The sequence below is a fragment of the Mus caroli genome, unplaced genomic scaffold, assembly GCF_978045245.1.
Source record: "Mus caroli unplaced genomic scaffold, Mus_caroli_1 scaffold_4, whole genome shotgun sequence".
NCBI classification, from domain to species: Eukaryota; Metazoa; Chordata; class Mammalia; order Rodentia; family Muridae; genus Mus; species Mus caroli.
This window is the reverse complement of record NW_028227259.1, coordinates 84,090,197-84,111,905: the sequence shown is the minus strand read 5'-3', so window position 1 is coordinate 84,111,905 and position 21,709 is coordinate 84,090,197. Positions and strand designations below refer to the sequence as shown.

Sequence of the window (21,709 nt, the reverse complement as noted above, 5' to 3'; positions counted from 1 at the left end):
AGGAGCTTGTTTTTATTAAGTAGTTTATGGTGAAGGCTGTGACTATTTTTTCTATTTATAGTGGCTTCTCTGCTTAATTACCTTGTAATGTATTGTGACATTAATGCACTAGTAAACTACTGGAATTTACACCCCTATTCAGTAATAAAATCTGTAAATTGAAGAATGCACATAAAGTCATTGCAGGCATAAATTATGTGACCAAATGCCATGTATGGTCACATTGGACTTAAAGAACAGAAACTCTCAAATTTACTCATTAGTGGGTAAGTGCCACTGAATTTATTTTCGATGGCTACTTTATAGCCATAGAGAGTACAACAGTTTACTAAAGAGGGTTTTGTAAGTTGTTACGCTTTTTCTTTTGGGTTCCTAAGAAAATACTGGGTATAATTCAGCTGCACAGAGTTAAAAAGGAACATCTGAAAAGCAAGCAGAGAAATGCCATACATTCTCATAAAGAATGACAGTGCACAGGACAGACAGTTGGACTCATGAACCAAACCCAAACTGAATCATCATTAAGCCAGAATGAAGAGAGGGGTGTGACAATCTGAAACAGATGGAACCGTGTACATATGTTTACTCTGTGTGTGTGTGTGTGTGTGTGTGTGTGTGTGTGTGTGTGTGTGTGTGTGTGTAAAGCATAGTGTTTTCATTATCATGTATATTAAGTAGGGAAACTGATGCAGAAAGGAAATAAAGAAAACAGAGGGAACAATCAGACCATTGAAATAGTTTTTCTGTGTTCAATATACACAAAACTATAATAGAATTTAGGAGAAATAAAAGCTAATTGGCTAGCCGATATTAGTTTACCTGTGGATCATATAAACTGTTATATAATCTCACAAAAATACATAGCATTCCACATATTCAAAAAACCTGATGCCATCTCAAGCCAAATATAAATCTCTAACATGCAAGAGAAATTCTTTCCCATCATCCTCTCTCTTTTCCCTCTCAACTAACAGAAGAATATGAATATGGAGAAAGATGTATAATTTGACTGTACATGAAATCAGTATTAGTATACAGTCTATTCAAAAATCATCATTGAGTATAACATTTGATAGCTGAGTAGAAATACTTTGAAACTAGAAACTAATGATCGTGTTATACCATCTCAGTGTCCTTTCTAATATCTGTCCTTGAATGAAATGTCAGTCTTTGAAAATATGCAACCTTTTCATGTAATAGGATTTTGATAGTTTCTCTTAATCCTCTCTAATTAAACTGTCTCTTGGATTCTGTGTGTGGCATGTGTGTATGCATGTAAATGTGGGCATGTGTGTGTGCAGTGCATCTATGTGTGGAGGCATGAGGTAGAGGTTGGAAGTCTTTGTCAGTCCCACTCTTATCTTATTCACTGAAGCAGAGTCTCTGAATTCAATCCAGAACTTACCATCTGCCTTGTCTGGCTAGCCAGGTTGTTTTGTAGATCTCCCATCCCTGGCTGTCTAGCAATGGAATTACAAACACATCACCATGCCTATCTGTAGATTTTCTGTAGGTTCTGGAAACCTCATCTTTACAGTTGGGGGTCAGGTGCTTTAACCACTGAATCATCTGTGCAGCTCCTAAATGTTACTTCTTAGTAAAACAAACCAAAGGTTGTTTTACATGAGGTAGTGACTATAAATGCAAATGGCCGAGAGTCTGTGGGTCAGTTCATGTTGAGCATTGTGTGAGCATCGGGAACTGTGAAGACAGTCACTCTATGACTATGCATGCCTATTGATGCCTTCTTTATTTGGGTCTTGTTTAGGCAACCATGTTGAAGAGAATTCATGGTGTAGTTACTCTGACTAATTTTTTTTAAAGTTATATAAAAATATATGTCAAACTCTACACAGTCTGACATAAATATTAAGCATCAGTGGCTATGGCTATGAGTGATCATTGTTCATTCTGTTTCAGCTCAAAACCACTCATCAATATGAAAGGGACGCCATTGGAAATCCAGGTTCTTGACCATGGCGACCTACTTTCCTGTGAATTTCTCAAGGTCTGGTATGAGCCAGGTACTTAATATGTATTGTTTCCTTCTGATAAGCCTGACACACTGATCTAGTAGTTTATGTTGGAGAGATGGCAGAGCAACCTCGTTCCAAAGCCAATTTTTTTCCCTATACACTGCTGCAATGAACTCAAATAGCAGTAATAGCTTTATATTGTGCAAGACCTACCAAATGTCACTCTGCTCCATGTCCCTGCTCCTCACAAGCGTGTTAAATTCCACCTTTAGGTCTGTGAGGTGGTTAAAGACACTCAAAGCAAGAGTGCCTAAAGCTTCCACATCAAACATTTCAGAGTCATGCTAGATTTATTTCATTTATACATGGCTTTACAAATGTCTTAAATTCTACTTCTTTGTGAGTCTTCCCTCAGAAAAAAATAATTCACCTCTTCTCTTGAAGTCTGAGGTTGGCTACATGACTTTCTGTGACAAGCAAGACATCAACTAGCACAACTCAAGGAGAGGCTCAGCCAAATGAAAGTCCTTCCATTACTCGGACTCCCTTCTGCCGTGATAGTGAAGGTGGTAGACAAGATTGGAGATCAACAGGAGACATGAGGCCACTACCTTATATGACAGCAAGACAAGTGTCAAAATTGTGTGACACACTCCCTTACAAATCCAGCCAGAGTGCTGACCACTAAGCACACCTCAGCACAAAGTCAGTCCAACCAATCATCGCTGTGGTCCTATGTTTGCTGTCTAGATTTATCACTTTTTGGAGTAGATTCCTTATCCACTCCAGCCATGACTTTATTTAAATACTCTTTCTCAAATTATACTGGGGTCATATCTAAAGAATGGAATATTATGATAAAGTACTCATGTAAATAGTCTTTCAGCCTTAGTGAGAACCATATTCTAATAATGAGGATGTACAAATATCAACATATCAATTCAAATTCATGCCTTCTCTTGGTGAGGGATTCTGTTGTTCTCACCAGGTATCTCTATCACTTTGCATTGCTATAACAAAATATTTGAGACAGGATAATTTAAAAAGAAGATAAAATATATTTTCCCCACAGATTTGGAAGCTCTGAAATCTGAGAGCAAGAGGCTGTGAGACTCAGCGTTGTAAGAAGGTTGTTCTCTGGAGCTAAGATGATCACCTTCACATGGAAGGGAAGGAGCCCAATACAGCACCTACCTAGTTTCTTCCCCTTTTATTTTAGCACCAAAGCATCAGGGAGAGTAAAGGCTCTATTTTACAGCTATTGCACTCAGGGTTAAATTTCAAATTTCAACTTTGGAACTGGAAAAGATATCAACATTCAAGCTACCTTAGCTTGACACAATCAACACAGCCACATAAGAGGCACCTCTGTCCCATCCCTTTGCTATTGAGTCAGATATAAGCCTCTAGCAATATTTTTCAGATCCTCTCATCAGGAATAATTCCAGTTAAGTGTGCCATCATCTTTTATCTTAATTACTGAGAGTCACCTTTCTTTGCCAACACCTTTCCCAGCTAGCTCATCATCTACCCTGATGTCACAGAGATTATCCTTGTCTCCAGAGCTGATACTATGGTACATTATTCATTTTAGAGGAAGCACCCCAAAAGGGCTTTTTCTCTGGACAAGGTACAAACTCTTTGGTATAAGATATGGAATCCTTTAAAAGTTGTCACATTTCATCATTCTAACCATCCCTTCCCTCATGCTCTTTTAAGAACAAAGAAAACCTCATACTTTCTGAGTTAGCTCTTTGTGCCATCTCCCATGGGATTCCCTTATGTTCCCTGTATTTTTTTCTCTTGAAGAACAGAAAAAAAAATTTTTTTCAGCAGTGTTTACTCCATCACTTTTCATGGCTGGTCATTTGGACAGAAATCACTGGGGTACTTTCCACTACGGACCAAGCTCAGACCAGTGGCTGGGATATAGTAATTAGGGCAATATGTCCTCCAGGAGCAAACAGACAAGCAAGAAAAGCACACACCCTTGCCAATAGAATACAATGTCTCCTGGGAAATAACCAAGGCACTTGGGCATAGAATGACTCTTTGGAAATCATGGAACTCTGCCAGACAGGTGGAAAATGCACAACCTCCTAGTCCACTAGAACCTTACAGGATGCACAAAAGATAAGAGACTTGTGCCAGCAGGAAATGCTCACACAGAAGTCATGCACAAAAAAATATAAATAGATAAAAATAAAAATAAAAAAATAAAATAAATGCACGCCTACTGACTTTTGCCAAACCACTGATGGGTTTATTAGAAAATGTGCCATATTTAAGACCAAAAGATTAACCTGCATATACTTGTTAGTTATAAAACTGGAAGGCATGACTGTGGAACATGAGGTTTGAACACTATAAAACATTTTGAAGATTAGGGACTGGAATTTCCTTAAAAACAGAAAAAAATGAATTCTGGCTTTACATATCCTGCTAATAAATGTTACCTTTCAATTTCTATTGTGCCTTAGTAATAAAAATATTTCCAAGTGAATAGTGACTTTTGTTGACATCCATGTAAGATAGCTGTAATTTATATGATTTTATGGATCAACAATTATATTGACATCACAAAGACTTTTAAAATTATTCATTAAAGTAATAATCTTCAAGGAAAAATTCTTTCACTGTGACTTTGATTATGACATTACAAGCAAGTATCCTACTCTAAAAAAATTCAATGACAGAAAAATAAATCTGAGCAATGATCTGGTGATCTGTCACCCTGAAAAGAATTCAAATAGTCCTCTTTTCAATGCCCTAGGATACATAGTTTTTGAATAAATGGACTCATCTATTTCTTGGAACAGTATTTCATGCTTCTGTTTATACGTATGATTTTTTTCACATGCTACTTTTCATTTTCATTTTTGAAATGGTACTGCACTGCGAATGCATATTACAACCTCATCTAGTTTCATTCATTCCCCTTACTCAGCACTGAACACTGCTTCTTTTGCCTCAAGTCAAGAAAACTCACCTCTGACAGGGGGTCTTTCTAGTTCAGAGTCGAGGTGAATTGGTGGAGAGATGTAGGAGACTTGTCCATGATGTATTGGCCCTGTGAACACAAGAGAAAATGTTAAGACATCATAGGGACCATGAGATGTCTCAGTGGGTAAAAGTACCTGCTACCAAGGCAGACTACCTGAGTCGGGATCCCTAGGCCAACATGGTGGAGGAGAAAAATGACTCCAATAAGCTGTTTCAACATTGAATCTCAATAGACATGGCCCGAGTGTTCGGATACACACACTAAATGAATAAACACATTATAGCTTTCTTTTAACTTAAATTTTATTACCACGTTCTAACACTTTTATTCTACATAGAAAACCAGTGTAACTTAAAAAATAATCTTCTTAAACATAAACCAAAACACCAGCCAATTCAATGATTTTTCTTTCTAACCAAGATGGATTTTTAAGATGATTTATATATTTAGTTGGGAGTTTCCTTTCCTTCCTTCTTTCCTTCCTTCCTTCTTATGGGGCCCAGGCTGACTTTAAACTTGCAATGTAGTCAGGAATGACTTGCCTATATTTCTCAACTGCTGGGACTACAAATGAGTGTGTGTGTGTTGTGTTTGTTTAATATTTTGTTTTTCCTTCAGTGAGATTATAGATAATTATGGAGTGATAAACTGGGATTTCAGAAGAATTGAGAGCCTCAAAATTCATATATCCATCTGATTAGTTTAACTTATAAGTTATTAGGAAGAAGTGAACTTTCAGCATTCTGGCTCCAGAGCGTGAGCTTCAGAATTGGAGGCATTGCCTGTTGTATTTATTTCACTGCCCATAAGTGCTAAGCAATCTTCAGATGGGCACTTGATGGACGGGTAATAACTGGATGGTACTTAGGATGCTAAAACCCTGACACACACGTTTTTCCCTAAGGCATTTCTCCCACAGTCAGAATAGAAAGTCATTCTAACTTGCTTGTTTTAATTTGATGGAAAAGAAAGAACTAGCCAAAATTCACACAGCAAGTAGATGGGTTCATTCTCTATTCTTAGAAAGCATTTTCCCCATCTCGCGTGTCTTTGTAATATATTTTATCTTATATTTTATCTAATAAATAAAAATACAAATGTTGATTTGAAAAATTAAATGAGCATTTTTTAAAAGTTCAGTTATTTTGCCAGCCTTGGGGACATAGTACAATTATGCCCTCCCTGATGCCCATTAATAAACACAAAGAGAAGGAAGACGAAGTGAATTTAGAAAAAAATGTCTAATGTTCAAAGTAGTTATCGTTTGTACTGAAGATCCAGCAAGCAATTAGGATTCTGAAGCAAGAAAGAATAATTACAAAGTCATTTCATGTTCTGAAGCAACGTCGTACAAAGAAGACTTGGGTAGAGGTAGAGAAGCCACCACTTTCTTCCTATGGGGGAATATGTAGTTATACTTCACGCATTTACTATAACCATTTACAGGGTTGTTAATCTCTTCTCCTAAACAAGGAAAGTTAATGACACATAGATTATGATAACAGTTAGAGTAACCTTCCCGTTTCAAGTAATATTCGACTTGTAATAAACACCGTTGATTCCTCTTACGAGGCACATTTCAAATAATTAATATGGCTCCCCATTGATAGGAGCTGCTGTGGCTCCCAGCGCTTTCCTCACTAGCAGTAGAGATGGCGGAGCTGAGATAATGCACACAGTCCTCAGAATGGTAACTAAGAATTCTGTACATCCACTGCTGTACTCCAGTGGAGTACTTAAAGCACTATTATAAAGTGAAGGAATGCATTACCAGGTATGCAGTTACCAGCCCATGCTGAATATGGCTTATTAAAAAGTTCACATTAGCTTAACTGTAAAACCACCTGTTCAGATTCACTGTATGGTTGGCTGAAAAAAAAAAAACATTTTTTGCTTTTAAAGTCTGGTATCGAAGAGGCATAAATCAGTGTAAAAGGCTAATTTTTGTAAATAAAAATAATATGTCACTGTCTTGGCATTTGCCCCAGTAATCTCACGGCATGAACTAATATTGGTTTCATGTCTGTTACTGGAATATAGCTTTTTACCATATTTGACAAGAGCTACCAGGCAGCTACCAATGAACATCCACCAGCACACAGACTATTTGCAATGTGAATGTGCACATATTTTAAAGCAAAGACACAAACATGAAGGGACAGGCAACTTTATGAAGCACTTGTAAGGCTAGGATTGTTTTGATCAAAATGTGGTTTTAATTTATCATATCATTTTTCCTCAAAGAAAGTCTCTGTACACTAAATCCTTTGGAAAACATGAGCAGACTTTAAAGAGATGCATAGCCTCTTTGTAACTGTCACTCTTATATTCTGTTTGAAGAAAGGGGGTAGTTCATAAATGTTTTCTTCTTCTTGGCCTACAGGTATAGGGAGTCTGGAGATTACACTGTGGGCACTGAGACGGGACTATTAGCAGCACATTTAGTATCTTATTCTTTCTCAGTCCTGGGGAAAAAAAAATCTAGCAAACTGAAGATGGCCTGTGTCAGGGAAAGCTATACTGACTGTAAATGACAGTCGCAAAAGGTGAGGAAGACATTGAAGTTCTGACTTGGAGAACAGACACTAGAAAGTATGAAGCCTGCTGCTGACTCGTTTGTTAGCATTAGCCATACGATTGGAAATCACCTTTAGAGCACTGTAGGTCAGTAGTATCTCCACAAAGATACATAAAAATATAATGCCTTTCTTATTATGTGGCTAAGAATAGTCACCAGAGAATGGAGAGTACAATATGCAGTTTCAAATGTCACAACTGAGTCTGCGAAGTACTCCCCTCTTTATTAAGAATTATTTCGGGAGGGGGGGGTGGTCCAGAGAGAGGGTTCAGTGTTTAAGAGAACTGACTGTTTTCCTTGTTTGATTATCAGCACCTCATGGTGGGTAACAATGGTTCTTCCTTCCAGTTTCAGGGGATTTGACATTCTCTTCTGGTCTCCAATCCCTGTACATATGTGGTACACAGATATATATGAAATCAAAGCATCCACACCCCCAATTTTTTTAAATCTCTAAAAAAATTATTTCAAAAAGTAAAATTCAATAATTACTTAAAAATATCAGTAAAGTCATTAATAAGCTTCACCATAACTTTGCCTATGTGTTCAAGGTCCTGCATTCAATTCCCAGCTTTACCAAGAGAAAACAAAATTAAATCACTTCATTACAACTTCATCAGGTTAAAAACTTGGTAAACAACTCTAGTTTAAATAGATTTCACAAGTCCTCTAAGAGAAGTGCATATCTGCTCTTTAACCATAAACACCAAGGGCATTCTTACAGACCAGTATGATCTGAAGAGGGGTGAGTAAGAGGCATTCTTATAGACCAATAACAACTGGGCTGTGGATGAGCCTGGTGCTGTTTGTATTTTGATGCTAATTCTGATCTCCCGGGAGGGGCAGCAGACAAGGAGTGAGTTACCTATAGTCAGGTGACTTGTTGTGAATCAATCCCGTAATGAATAAAGGATCCAATCATTGGGCGTGTAGGCGGGGCTTCCGGGTTGGACAGAGGAAGAGAGGAATCAGGAGAGCGGTCCTTTTGGATGGGACAAGATGTACTTACGAGTGTCTCCCGGTTTCAGGATTTGCCAAGAGAGGATTTAGATTTAATATAGCTTACAAGCTGGATTTTAGTTGTTGCTCTCAGCAATTGAGTTACCCTTGTTTCTGGACTAAGTTTGTGTTGTGTTTTCCTTTACTTGGCAGCTCATCTGGGTTCAAGAGAGAAAGCTAGGGCAAACTGTGTGTTTGCCTGAAGTGTACCACAAAGGTAGTGGGGGTTTTGAAACATGGGGCTGGCATAGTAGTGACCCACCAGTAGGAACTTAGCAAGCTGGGTGGACAGACTATGGAGCACTGAGTCAGAGTCTCCACTAGATCAAAACAGGTGGGCCATGCACTGGAGGGCAATGCCAGCCAGGCTGCCTGGGCAGAGTTGTTGGCTCAAGCGGAGAACATGCTGGCTCTTTTTATTATTTCCTGCAACACAACTGTTTGGGGTTTCATTGTGGATACCAATCTCAATGTTCTTACTTAGTGTGTGTGTGTGTGGGGGGGTGGTGGTGGTGGTGGTGGTGGTGGTGGTGGTGCGGATAGAACAGAGACAGATACAAAGAAACAGAATTGAGATTCCTAGATTGACAGATACTTAGGTGGTTAGAGAGCCAAAGAGGTAGCAGAATCTGAAAGCATTCACTTTCTCTAAAGAAGATGATGTCTGACAGTATACTGTCAGAAAGCCCTTAAACAAAGAAGGTAAAAGGCTAGGACTAAATACCCGATATTCTTTCTACTCCTTGAGTTCTGCAACACAAATCCCAGCATACTAATTAAGGAAAATAAGGAGGAGGCTGCTGACTATGCTAAACATTTGGCCAAGAGAATGAAGGAAGCCAATGTGTGTGTGTGTGTGTGGGGGGGGGGGTCTTCAGGGGGACTTCCAGGAACAGATTGCTAAGAGACCTAGGCCGTTGTCACTGAGAGCTTCTGCTTGTGAGTCCAGCCAAAAATAAGTCTTTAAGAACAACAAATAAATGGTCAGTTCTTTAAGCAACAACATCTTCACCACAACAAACACAACAAAACCAAATGAGATAACCAAGAACCTCCCCACAATATGAGGTTTAGGCATAAGGATTACTTTACGGCAAAGACAATTGAGAATCAACACATGTTCTCATCTCCCTATCTGTCTAAAAGCAAAGTACGCATTTCCAGGTAAGGTATCAGTGGAGGAGAGAAACCTTACCATGGAATGTGAAGCGTTTAAGATGAGATGTCATTAAATTGTCAAAAGTTCAGCGAATTCTCCCTAATATCCCAGTCTGTTGCCCAAAGAAAATCATGTTTTGAAGGGGAAATTCTTTATCCTTTGTTAAAAGAACATATAATGTTCTCTGAATGGAACTGCTAGTTTACAAATATTTAAATATACTAGTAAGAATCTTGTGTTTTCTGTCTCTAATAGGCCTTTGGCTAGGTGACTTTTCAAACTCAAAGAAGATACACTAAAAAACAGAGGAAAGTTTCCTTCTTGGCATAGAAGATTGACAGGAACAAAATTAGAGACCAGCTTCCAAGTTCATTTTCATTCAAATATTATTGAGGTCAAATAACTATATATATGTATATATTTTTATATAGTTTTATATATTCAAATATATATTCATATATATACATATGTTTTCTAATGTATCATATATATACATATATGTTATAATGCACACATGTATATATGTGCTGTGGTACAATTCATGTACCATAAAGTTCCTTCAAGTTATAATTCAATATTTTTAGAAAAATATATCAAGGGACTTGCACAACTCACCCCTGTAATTAATTGTAGACCAATTTCCTCACCACAAAAAGAGAACCCCCAGCTTCATTAGCCCTCCCTCCTCATTTCTCCTCAATTTATCTCTGCTCTAGGCAATCACTTAGCTCATTTCTTTCTCTATAGATTTGCTTATTCTAAACTTTTCTTATAAATGGAATTACATGTCCCCCTTTGTTATCAGCTTTTGTCACTCAGCATAAATTTTCAAAACTCCTTTATGTTGTAAATCATTACTTCATTCCATTTTCTCATCAAGCAATTTTTATTTAGCAGCTCCTCCATATTTTATTTATGCAATCATCAATTCATGTGATAATTTTCACATCCTGACTACCACGAAAACCTCTGTCAGGACCTCACAAGTTTGTCTTTGGTGCGTTTTTCTTTGATAGCTTCCTGGGAGGAGGATTATAGCATCTTAAGGAAATTCTCACCCTACTTACATCCTTTGAGGAACTTCTAGATTGATTTTAAAAGATTCCATCATTTGACTTTCCACAGCAAGGAGGCATTCAGAAAAACATGGAGACCCTTTCCAATTTTGTTTTCTTTTAAGATGATAGAACAATAAATTCAAGGTTGGCCAGATGCTGAAATAGTCTCATTTAAAATGGCTGAAATCTAGAGAATAAGCAGTCTTACTGAGTAAGTACCAAATTAATTAATTAATTAAAAAAAAAACAGAGACTGTGGGCCTAGTGTTGTGTAGTTCATCCATACTAAGAGGATACAGGGAGATGATACTCTTGTAAATGGAGAAAAAAATGAGAAAGAAGAATAAGTCATGCTTTGAAATAAAAATCTAAGATACTGTGTGCTGGGCATGTTAAAAATGCAAAAAAAAATTTTAGTCTGGTCAATAGAGCCCAGAGCTGTAGCGAAACTGTCAGGCTATTGTGAATTCTGAAAAAGGAGTATTTTTCTCCTTTCAATGTCTTTTCAACTTTCATTTAATTTCTATTCATTGAAGAACCCCATGCAATTTCTACTAGGGTTCAAATATAGAAAGGATTTGACCAGCTATCAGTAGGGCAAAGGTTTTATTTTTTTTCCTCTCTCTCTCTACTTCCCAATACCTCACTTGCACATCTGAGAGCAAAAAGACATTTCACAGAACCATAGAATTGAGAGAGAAAGACATTTAATAGCTTATAGCCCAAACCCACGTTTTAGTACGAAGAGATTGACAGCTTGGGGCGCTGAAGAGTTTTTCAAATGACAATCTGAGTGGCTGTCATTAGGATGACAGTAGAGACAGTAAGAAAGAATCCAGTAGCCTCTCTACCATGCCACCTGGGAAGCTGCTGCAGGAAGACATTGTTTCCTAGGTGTGTGGAGCATGACTTTTCAAAAGTCTAGAGATACTATGAGGTTGAGAGCCATTTGCTTATGAAAATATACATTTGTTTTCTTCAACTAGAGGCAAGCCACTTAGAAGATCGTACTTCTTGTCTCAGGTTTCCTCTATTAGCATGCAGCTTCTGACACTCCTTAGCTGCCCAGGGCAACTAATATGGCACCGGGACCTCAATCCCCTCATTTGTATGATGGGTTGATAAAATTGCTGACCTCAGAGGTTACTGTGCACATCATATGAATCTGTAAACACGAACTAATGAGAACAGTGTTTGGTACAAAATTAAGTATTTAGCAATGTTTAGCTATTTTAATTACAGATTCATTCTTTCATTAATAATTCATCAGTCACAGGTACCCTTTAAAGTAGTTTGCATTTATCACACAATAAAGTGCTAATTCATATCCTTAAGTAGATGGAGAAAAAAGTAAGCACTAATCGCAATTACATCAACTATATTATGGGTTCTAGGGGCTAAGCACAAAAAGAAAGGCTTAAAATTGGGCACACAGAGTTCCAGCGGAGAGAGACAGGCTTCAGTTTTTTGAAGTATGCTAAGTGAAGGCCTGACTTAGTTGTCCTGACAGCATCAGAAGCATCAGAAGCACTGGAGAGATGACTCTGATGGAGAAATATGCAGAGATCAAAAGGGAATGGGCAGGGTGGTCTCAACAGATAAATGTCCTTGCCTGAAGACCACCCTGTATCCTGGAACCCAGATAGAGGTGGGATAAGAAAACTCCTTTCCTCCTTAAAATAAAACAGTCCTCTGTCCTCCATATGGTATATATGTGTGTGTGTGTGTGTGTGTATTAAAGTCTCAGGTTCAATTAGCTTGTGTGTTGGAAATTGAAACCAGAGCCCTGACTGCTAACTCTGTTAACCACTTTTTTTTTCTATAACACATAACCAAGATGAGAGCATTGATAAGGAAGAAATGTTTATTTTATTATTGAAATATCAGTTCTTGCCACTTGGCCCCTTGCTTTTGAGCCAGTTACAAGGCATCATATTTTGGTAAGTAGGGAGAGATATGTGGTGCCCACCTCCTTACAGCCTAGATGTGAAACAGGAAAAGGGCTTAGGGTACCTACTGTTCTCAGCTTCTCTGAGGATCTCACAACAACACTTAACTATTTTCTATGGCACCCCACCTCAACAAGGTTCCACCACCTCCTAGAAGTCCCTCTGGTTCGGTTCACTGAGAAGTCCTTAGGCAGATACACTTATGTTGCTGTATCACACTCAAACCTTAGGACCAGGTCAGTGTTCTGCACTTAGCTGTAAGACTAGACTTCAACGTGCTTTTGATGATTAAGGTTGAATATGTTGCTAGCAAATATGTTGGTATGAAAGGCTTTTTTTCTGTCTCACTTCAAAGGTAGATATATGCTTATAAAAATAATACTGTCAACACTGAGCAGTGCATAAAAACAGCATACATAAAATACGGAGACAAATGGTTTTTAAAGTGAACCTAAGGTAAAAACCATATTTCATCACAATAATGTCCTCACTGGTTTTTGCATTTGTGCTACCTCTCTACTTATTTTTTCTTTACTATCATACAGTGTTATAATTGAGCTTCATACCTTATTGTTATGAAGGTAAATTTTATGCTAATTTGTATTTGCTTAAAATTCAATTGATCATTTTGATTATTATATATATATATATATATATATATATATATACTCTTTAAGAAAAATAAAATACAGTATTATTATTTTGCTTTAACAACTTTCAGGACTAGTGTAAGTCATATTTCTTTGCTCTTCACAAAAGACTTCATGTGAGAATAATAGGTCCTAAAATAAAAACCGTATTTAAGAATGACATATTTAATTTTCTCATTTATGTTTGCAAAACAACCCTGACAGCAGCTTAACTTTATCGTTAAAAGGTTTGATTCATGCCGAAAATAATCTTTACTCCAGATAGAAACTACCAAAGGTCAGTGAGTACTTCTGAAAATCTGCTCATGCCTAGCATGATAACGAGCTTTCTATTCTTCATACTCTACTCTAAGCATAGCCTCAGGCATTGTTAAAGTCAGTTTTCCAGTGACAAGGTTAGCACCAATCAAAAGCAGCTACTAAAAGAAGTTTCTAAGGATGCCAGTTTGACACCTTCTGCTTCTGATTTCTTTTCCCTCCTTGAACTCATTTGAAAGACTTACTTAATATTTTTATTTATATGAATGAGAGTGCGCCTGCATGAGTTTATGAGCACTGCATGGGTGCAGATGCCTGTAGAGTCCAGATGGCTTCAGAATCTCTGGAACTGGAGTTATAGGTAGTTGTGATCTTCCACATCTGGGTCTTTGGAACCAAACCCACATTGTTTGCAATAGCAGTAAATGATCTGGATGGTTAAGACATTGGTAGCCCCCACCTCCACCCCATTGAGGGATGGAGCCACCCACCATCTCAAAAACATTAACCCAGAATTGCTTCTATCTAAAGGAAATGCAGGATCAAAGAGTAGAGCAGAGGCTAAAGGAAAGATCATTCAGAGACCCCCCCCCCCGCGCCCCCAACTAGGGCTCCATCCCATCTGCAGACACCAAACCCAGACATTATTGCTGACACCAAGAAGTGCTTGCTGATAGGAGCCTGGTATAGTTGTCCCTTGAGAGGCTTTGCCAGATCCTGACCAATATAGATGAGGTTGCTTTCAGTCCAAAGGGACCCCAGTGGAAGATTTAGGGGAAGGACTGAGGGAGCTGAAGGGGATTTCAACTCCATAGGAAGAACAACAATATCAACCAACAGCTCCCAGGGCCTAAACCACCAACTAGAGTCCACATGGAGGGACCCATGGCTCTAGCTGCATATGTAGCAGATATGCATATGCATATGATGCCATCAAGGGGAGGGGAGGACCTTGGTCCTTTGGAGGGGCATACTAGGGTGGGATAGAGGAAGTGAATGGGTGGGTGGAGGAGCACCCTCATAGAAGCAGGGGGCAGGGTGGGATAGAGAGTTTGGAGAGGGGAAACTGGGACAGGAACATTGTAAATATAAATAAATAATAAAAGACATCTGTGCAGCTCCTCCCTTCAACTTTTAATCACACATGTAATTGTGAATTTAGCAACATAGGAGGGAGCAGAAAAACAACTGCATGCTTGATTTACCCTGACCATTTGCCACTGATGGATTAAAATGTCACTGACAGATTTCTCCCTGGTGGGCAGTGTATTATTTCTGGACATGGAGATGGGAGGTTGGTATTATCTAAAGCAAAGGTGTGGAAACATTTCTTTGGCTCCAACTTTTACTATGCCACTAACATAAAGGATTAGATATGACCAAGATGACTCATCTCTCTACCTAGAGTCTGTCAAGATGCGGCAATTCCAGGAAAACATGATGGCTACACTGTTAGAGAAGATCTACAACTCTCTCTAACTGGAGAGACAGGAGACAAGTGGAGAGAGAGAGGTCTGAGCCAAGGGCAATGGTAGTACAGAGGAAGCCTGTGGCAATGTATGTTGGCAGAAAGCTGAGAGAACATGAAAATCACAGGACAAGGCAGGAAAAAAGCCAGGGAGGCCAGGTAGGGCAGTCACAAATGGATAACTGCCAAATTGTAAAACATTCATAAACTCATTGAAAAAAGAAGCCAACAATGAATGTCTAACATCTAGCTTAAGCAAACGGTCAACTCAAAGCCTTTAAAAATTTATCTCCTGTTCTGGTTTAAATAATAATGGCTGCCACATTCTCATATATATTGAATGGCTAGTCATTAGGGGGTGGTACTACTTGAAAATAATTAGAAGGTGTGGCCTTGTTGGACAGACGTGTCATTGGGGGTGGTCTTTGAGGTTTTAAAAGCTCAAGGAAGGTCCACTGTCCCTTTCTCATCTTCTGATGCCTGAAGATCCAGATCTAAGACTCTCAGCGTCTCTTCCAGCACAAGGGCTGCCTTTGTATTTCCCTCTACCATGATGATAATAGGCAAAATAAACTCCTCAAACTGTGAGCAAGCTGCAATTAAATACTTTCCTTTATAAGAGTTGCCTTGGTCATGGTGTCTCTTTATAACAATGGAACATTGACTAAGACATTTCTTTTCTTGATGGAAGCTTCCCTGCCACAGAATATTTTGGAACAAATTCTAGACACCCTATGATTCCACCTATGCTGTCCTTCGCCTCTTTGTCAATACTATGGAGGGGTTCTTCTAATCTCCTGCAATATCATGTTGATACCTACATGTTTAAAAGACACATTAAAATGAATTTAATACAGAACTGTACGCAAAATAAAATCTATAAATTGGCAAGACACAGAAACCTTCTAGAATGAACAATATTCTATTGATCCTAGTGTTAAATATAGTTTTCAATGATTTTGATGCTCACAGATATAGAGCCAGATATGTTTTCTAAAACAAGAAAAGTAGTTTTACTGTTTCTCCTAAATTATGTTTTTTTATGACAGAAAATATTTACATATCTGGTAGGAAACTTATTGGTTAGCTAACTTGGTATTGGATGTTGTAATATAGATAAATAAAATTGGCCTAATACTAAAATTTAAAGTCAATTGTCCTCTTTAAAATATAATTTAGGTCATATATATGCTATGAGAAAAGAAATTAACAGAAAATATAAAGATGGTTAGTATATAGTATACAACAAAGAGCCAATAATTGTGTGTCTTCCCTTTACTAACCTTTTAACATATGCTTTCCTATAGGTTTATTTCATTGTTACGTTTGTGCCTTTTTGAAGTGTTAGTCATTAATATATATATGTGTGTATATATATATATACACACACATATACATATATACGTATACATATATATTCTATATCTACTATGTATATTCTCTCTCTACATAGTATATATATTATTTGATAATAAGTCAAATAAAGAATATTAAACAATATAAATATTTTAAATTATTTTGACTATCTAATTTTTATTGGGACAAAATTGAGACATAAAAAAAATTTGTGTACTATCTTTCTCTTTAGATTCTGATAATGCCCTGATTGTGCACAGTCACATCTTACAATATAGAAAAAAATTGGCTGCTGATTCAAATTGTGTAATTTTCTTTTCTAGGTAATAATCAGATATTACATTTTAAAGGATAGTAGCTATTTTGCTTGTGGTTGTGATAATGAAGTGTATTTAATATTCTCACTGTTTGCTCAAGAATGAGTCATGGATCATTCGTACAGTGTAAGATATCTATATAAAGTGCAGAATGTGATTTTTTATACCAATTCCACTCTGGATCTTATGATATTGAGCAAACTTATACCTGGCAAATGATGATAAAAAGGAAAGAAAGGATCATGAATAACGTCTCATTATTCTCCCATTACCCTCTTATTCATTTGGATATTAATGCATGCTACTATGTGCTTTGTAGAAGTACAGGAAGCCATTACTGAAATCTCAATTCTTGAATCTCAAAATCCAGGATGCATAAAATTATGGTCTTTTTCAGGTAAATGTATTTTTCAAGAATAGCAGATGCCCAGCAAATAAATACATGTAACACAGTAAGTAGTCAGTAAGTACTCATTGTAATTTTTGTGTACAAAATGATGAACCACATAGTGATTAATGCACTGAACATCCCAGGTAGGGGACTCAGGAAAGTCTGATAGACAAACAGTGAGAAATATGCTGACTGGCTCTCTGAGTCAGAATCTATTTTTCATATGCATGCTTCTAATTTTCTTGAAATATTTAGAAATTTAATCCATTACACTGTGAGGTATTTACCTATTTTTAAATTTTTGTATGTCTCTATCTTAGTTCATCTATACCATGTTGAACATTTGGTGGTCAGAAGATGAATTATGGGTATCAATTTTCTCCTTCCCTCACGTGGGCTCTGGAGGATCAATTTCAGGTCACCCGGCTTGGCAGCGAGCACTTTCACTTGCTGAGCCATCTTACTGGCCCTTCATTTCATTTGTTTACTTACTTAATTAATTACATTTTCTTGCTAGGGATAAAAACCAGGATTGATGGCTAGGCAGGTGCACCAATCCTGATGTACTTCCCAAGGGTATAGGTCTATGTAAGAGAAAGAATGAGTGAAGAACTTTTCATGGTATGCACTTTCTGAAAAATATGCAACAGAAAGGTCTTAATTTACAAATCTCTCCAATTCATACTTTTACTTATAGCTCAATTCACCTATCAGAACTTAATTCTTATCAATATGCCAATATACAGCTTAGCTATTAAATTTCAGGAACACACAAAAAGTGACATAGATTTTATATTTACATTTTGTTATGAAAATGTATATACTATTGACAATCTTGTTAACGTGTTTTTCAGAAAACCTTTGTTTTTTTAATTTTTAATATTTTTTATTACGTATTTTCCTCAATTACATTTCCAATGCTATCCCAAAAGTCCCCCATACCCTCCCCCCCACACTTCCCTACCCTGGCCCTGGCGTTCTCCTGTACCGAGGCATATAAAGTTTGCGTGTCCAATGGGCCTCTCTTTCCAGTGATGGCCGACTAGGCCATCTTTTGATACATATGCAGCTATAGTCAAGAGCTCCGGGGTACTGGTTAGTTCAGAATGTTGTTCCACCTATAGGGTTGCAGATCCCTTTAGCTCCTTGAGAACTTTCTCTAGCTCCTCTGTTGGGAGCCCTGTGATCCACCCAATAGCTGACTGTGAGCATCCATCCACTTCTGTGTTTGCTAGGCCCCGGCATAGTCTCACAAGAGACAGCTATATCTGGGACATTTCAGCAAAATCTTGCTAGTGGATGCAATGGTGTCAGCGTTTGGAAGCTGATTATGGGATGGATCCCTGGATATGGCAATCACTAGATGGTCCATCCTTTCGTCACAGCTCCAAACTTTGTCTCTGTAACTCCTTCCATGGGTGTTTTGTTCCCAGTTCTAAGAAGGGGCATAGTGTCCACACTTTGGTCTTCATTCTTCTTGAGTTTCATGCGTTTAGCAAATTGTATCTTATATCTTGGGTATCCTAAGTTTTGGGCTAATATCCACTTATTAGTTAGTACATATTGTGTGAGTTCCTTTGTGATTGGGTTACCTCACTTAAGATGATGCCCGCCAGGTCCATCCATTTGGCTAGGAATTTCATAAATTCATTCTTTTTAATAGCTGAGTAGTACTCCATTGTGTAAATGTACCACATTTTCTGTATCCATTCTTCTGTTGAGGGGCATCTGGGTTCTTTCCAGCTTCTGGCTATTATAAATACGGCTGCTATGAACATAGTGGAGCATGTGTCCTTCTTACCGGTTGGGACATCTTCTGGATATATGCCCAGGAGAGGTATTGCTGGATCCTCCGGTAGTACTATGTCCAATTTTCTAAGGAACCACCAGACTGATTTCCAGAGTGGTTGTACAAGCTTGCAATCCCACCAACAATTGAGGAGTTTTCCTCTTTCTCCACATCCTCGCCAGCATCTGCTGTCACCTGAATTTTTGATCTTAGCCATTCTGACTGGTGTGAGGTGGAATCTCAGGGTTGTTTTGATTTGCATTTCCCTGATGATTAAGGCTGTTGATCATTTTTTCAGGTGCTTCTCTGCCATTCGGAATTCCTCAGGTGAGAATTCTTTGTTCAGTTCTGAGCCCCATTTTTAATGAGGTTATTTGATTTTCTGGAATCCACCTTCTTGAGTTCTTTATATATATTGGATATTAGTCAGAAAACCTTTGTTAAATGAAATATGATGATAGCAAATATGAGAGTACATTTACTTCTATTTACATATAAATATACACAAGCCTCTTAGTAACAAATTATTGCCAATTATTTTAAGATGCCTTTTCCTTTATTCCCCTATAGCTGGAGGCTGAACCCAGGACCTTGAGGTTGCTAGGTAAGTGCTTAGCCACTGAAGTAAATCCTTAAAGGTGTTTTAAATTTTCTTAAATGAACACTATTGAGACTTCACTGCAATTTTAAAAGTCATAAACTTAAGTCATTCTTTTGCTTCTTTGACATACTTTCACAGAAAGAGTAAAAAAACCACATTAATAAGACTATACATACTTATATTAGAAATGACAGTCCCTAAATAAGCCTAGGAATCATGTTAGAATTCATGTTTATTCTCTCTGACCTTTGGATCTCACTGGAATGTTTTAGACACTGAAAAATTCAATGTATATACATATATGTACATATATACTGCGTCTGTGCATTATCCAGCAAAGGTTGTTCAGAGTGCTCTGGAAAAAAATGTCTTTAACAAGTGGACCTCAGAGCAGTTTCCTAAACAAAGATTTTCAGTAAAAGGCTAGAAGTGTTAAGTACATTGAAATTCTGTCATTGAAAGAAACAGAAAACCTGGCATAAGTTGGCAGTTTATTTTTGTCATTTTTCTCTTTTAGTGGAACTGAAAATAATAGCACACACACACAAGTGGAAGTGTGTGTGTAGGGGAAAAGGTTGCGATGTTGAAAATGATATTAGTATTTCTCCAAAGAAAACAACTTGCTTTCCAATTCACAGATGCTAATAAGCATAGAGAGAGAAGCACAGTCCAGAGTCCCAACAGAGAGCTTCCCCAGTGTACCACAGAGCTGGTCTACAGGCTGTCCTAGCCTACTGCAAAAACATCTAGTTGTCTTTTCAGTCCTTCTGATTAAAAAAAAAATCTCAAAACATCAGTTGAATATTTGAAAAAGGAATCATATTAAAAGCACCTGAAACTCGCATTGTAAATAGAGAGCAAAAGAATGTTACCCTTTCTCCTATTCACAGGCTCAGAGAAATGGCCTCCTCCACCCCAAATGACAAGTGGCAGGCTACGTTTAACTGAACAGATGCTACCATTGACGAGTGATGTACAGATCTCCACTCAGAAGTTACTCATCATGATTACCCTCTTGTAGTGCCCACCAAACCATACTCCACACTAACTCCCTGAACCTGCATATCTTAGAGAAGACTCTCAGGAGGAATAGAGCAACTTTGGATGCTGTAATCATACTAACTCAATACATAACAACTCAGTTCATAGAAGAATGGACAAAATATATTTTGTCATGGGTCAAATGTTCAAAACAGTTACAAGTCAAGGAAAGAAAAGAAATGAGAGTTTTTGTTTGTTTGTTTGTATTTGTTTTTGTTTGGTTTTTGGTCAGCATAATTAGTATATATATATATATATATATATATATATATATATATATATATATATATACACACACTCACATATATATCGAATTTAAAGAATAGACACAAGGGCTTTGCTTACTTGTGCTACAGTCAGTTCAGAACCCTCTTTCCTTTTTTACCAATCCATTGGATCTGTGAGGATCAGTCAGGTCGACAGAGTTGGAAACGTGACAGCATGTTACTTGACTGAGATCAATACATGTCGGCAGAGACTTTAATTCAGAAACTCAATGACAACTCACTGTATTTGGTGACTTACAGAATCATGATCAGAAAGACCCAAGTATAACACTACATGAATATAGAGAGAAATAAAAGAATATAGGTATTTCCCTAGGATAATAACAGTAAATTTTACTATCTTATTCTTTTCAAGACATTTAAAAATATTGCAAAGAATGAGATAGCCTGTAGTGAAATTTTGACAACTCCCTTTTGCATGAGAGAGAAAAAAGGTATAAGATGAAAAATATGAACACTGTGCAGGCTGTTCATTTCTGACACATTTATTCTATTTCAGTTTTGGCAGTCTCAATCAAAGGAATTAGGAAACCTTAGAACTTAAATATACACACAAAGAGTAGGAAAGGTTGTTAGCGCATTAGCACACTGGAGATATTAGATCTTGATACTAGTAATGTTATCCTTTCTCCTCCTAGTCACATGCCCAGAGAAGTGCCCCACCCCCCCCCCCCCCCAATGACAAGTATCTGGCTATGTTTAATAGAACATATGCTATCATTGAAGAATGATAGAGAAAACTGTTAGAATTTCATTGTTTTATGTGTGGTCACCCATGATGTTTCCTTTTCTCATAGGTAGATCTTTTTGTGTGTGTTTCTGAAAATG

General features: G+C 37.5%; 1 protein-coding gene across 31 annotated transcripts in view; it reads right to left on the bottom strand.

Annotated features, from left to right (window-relative positions):
* The window catches only part of Adgrl3 (adhesion G protein-coupled receptor L3), a 778,447-nt gene that overhangs the window by 247,627 nt on the left and 509,111 nt on the right, over positions 1-21,709 (bottom strand). For all 31 annotated transcript variants that reach the window (XM_085836782.1, XM_085836789.1, XM_085836791.1 and 28 more), the window contains one exon: positions 4,966-5,046. In XM_085836782.1, coding sequence (XP_085692908.1) covers positions 4,966-5,046 — 81 coding nt within the window. The remainder of the gene's footprint in view (positions 1-4,965; positions 5,047-21,709) is intronic.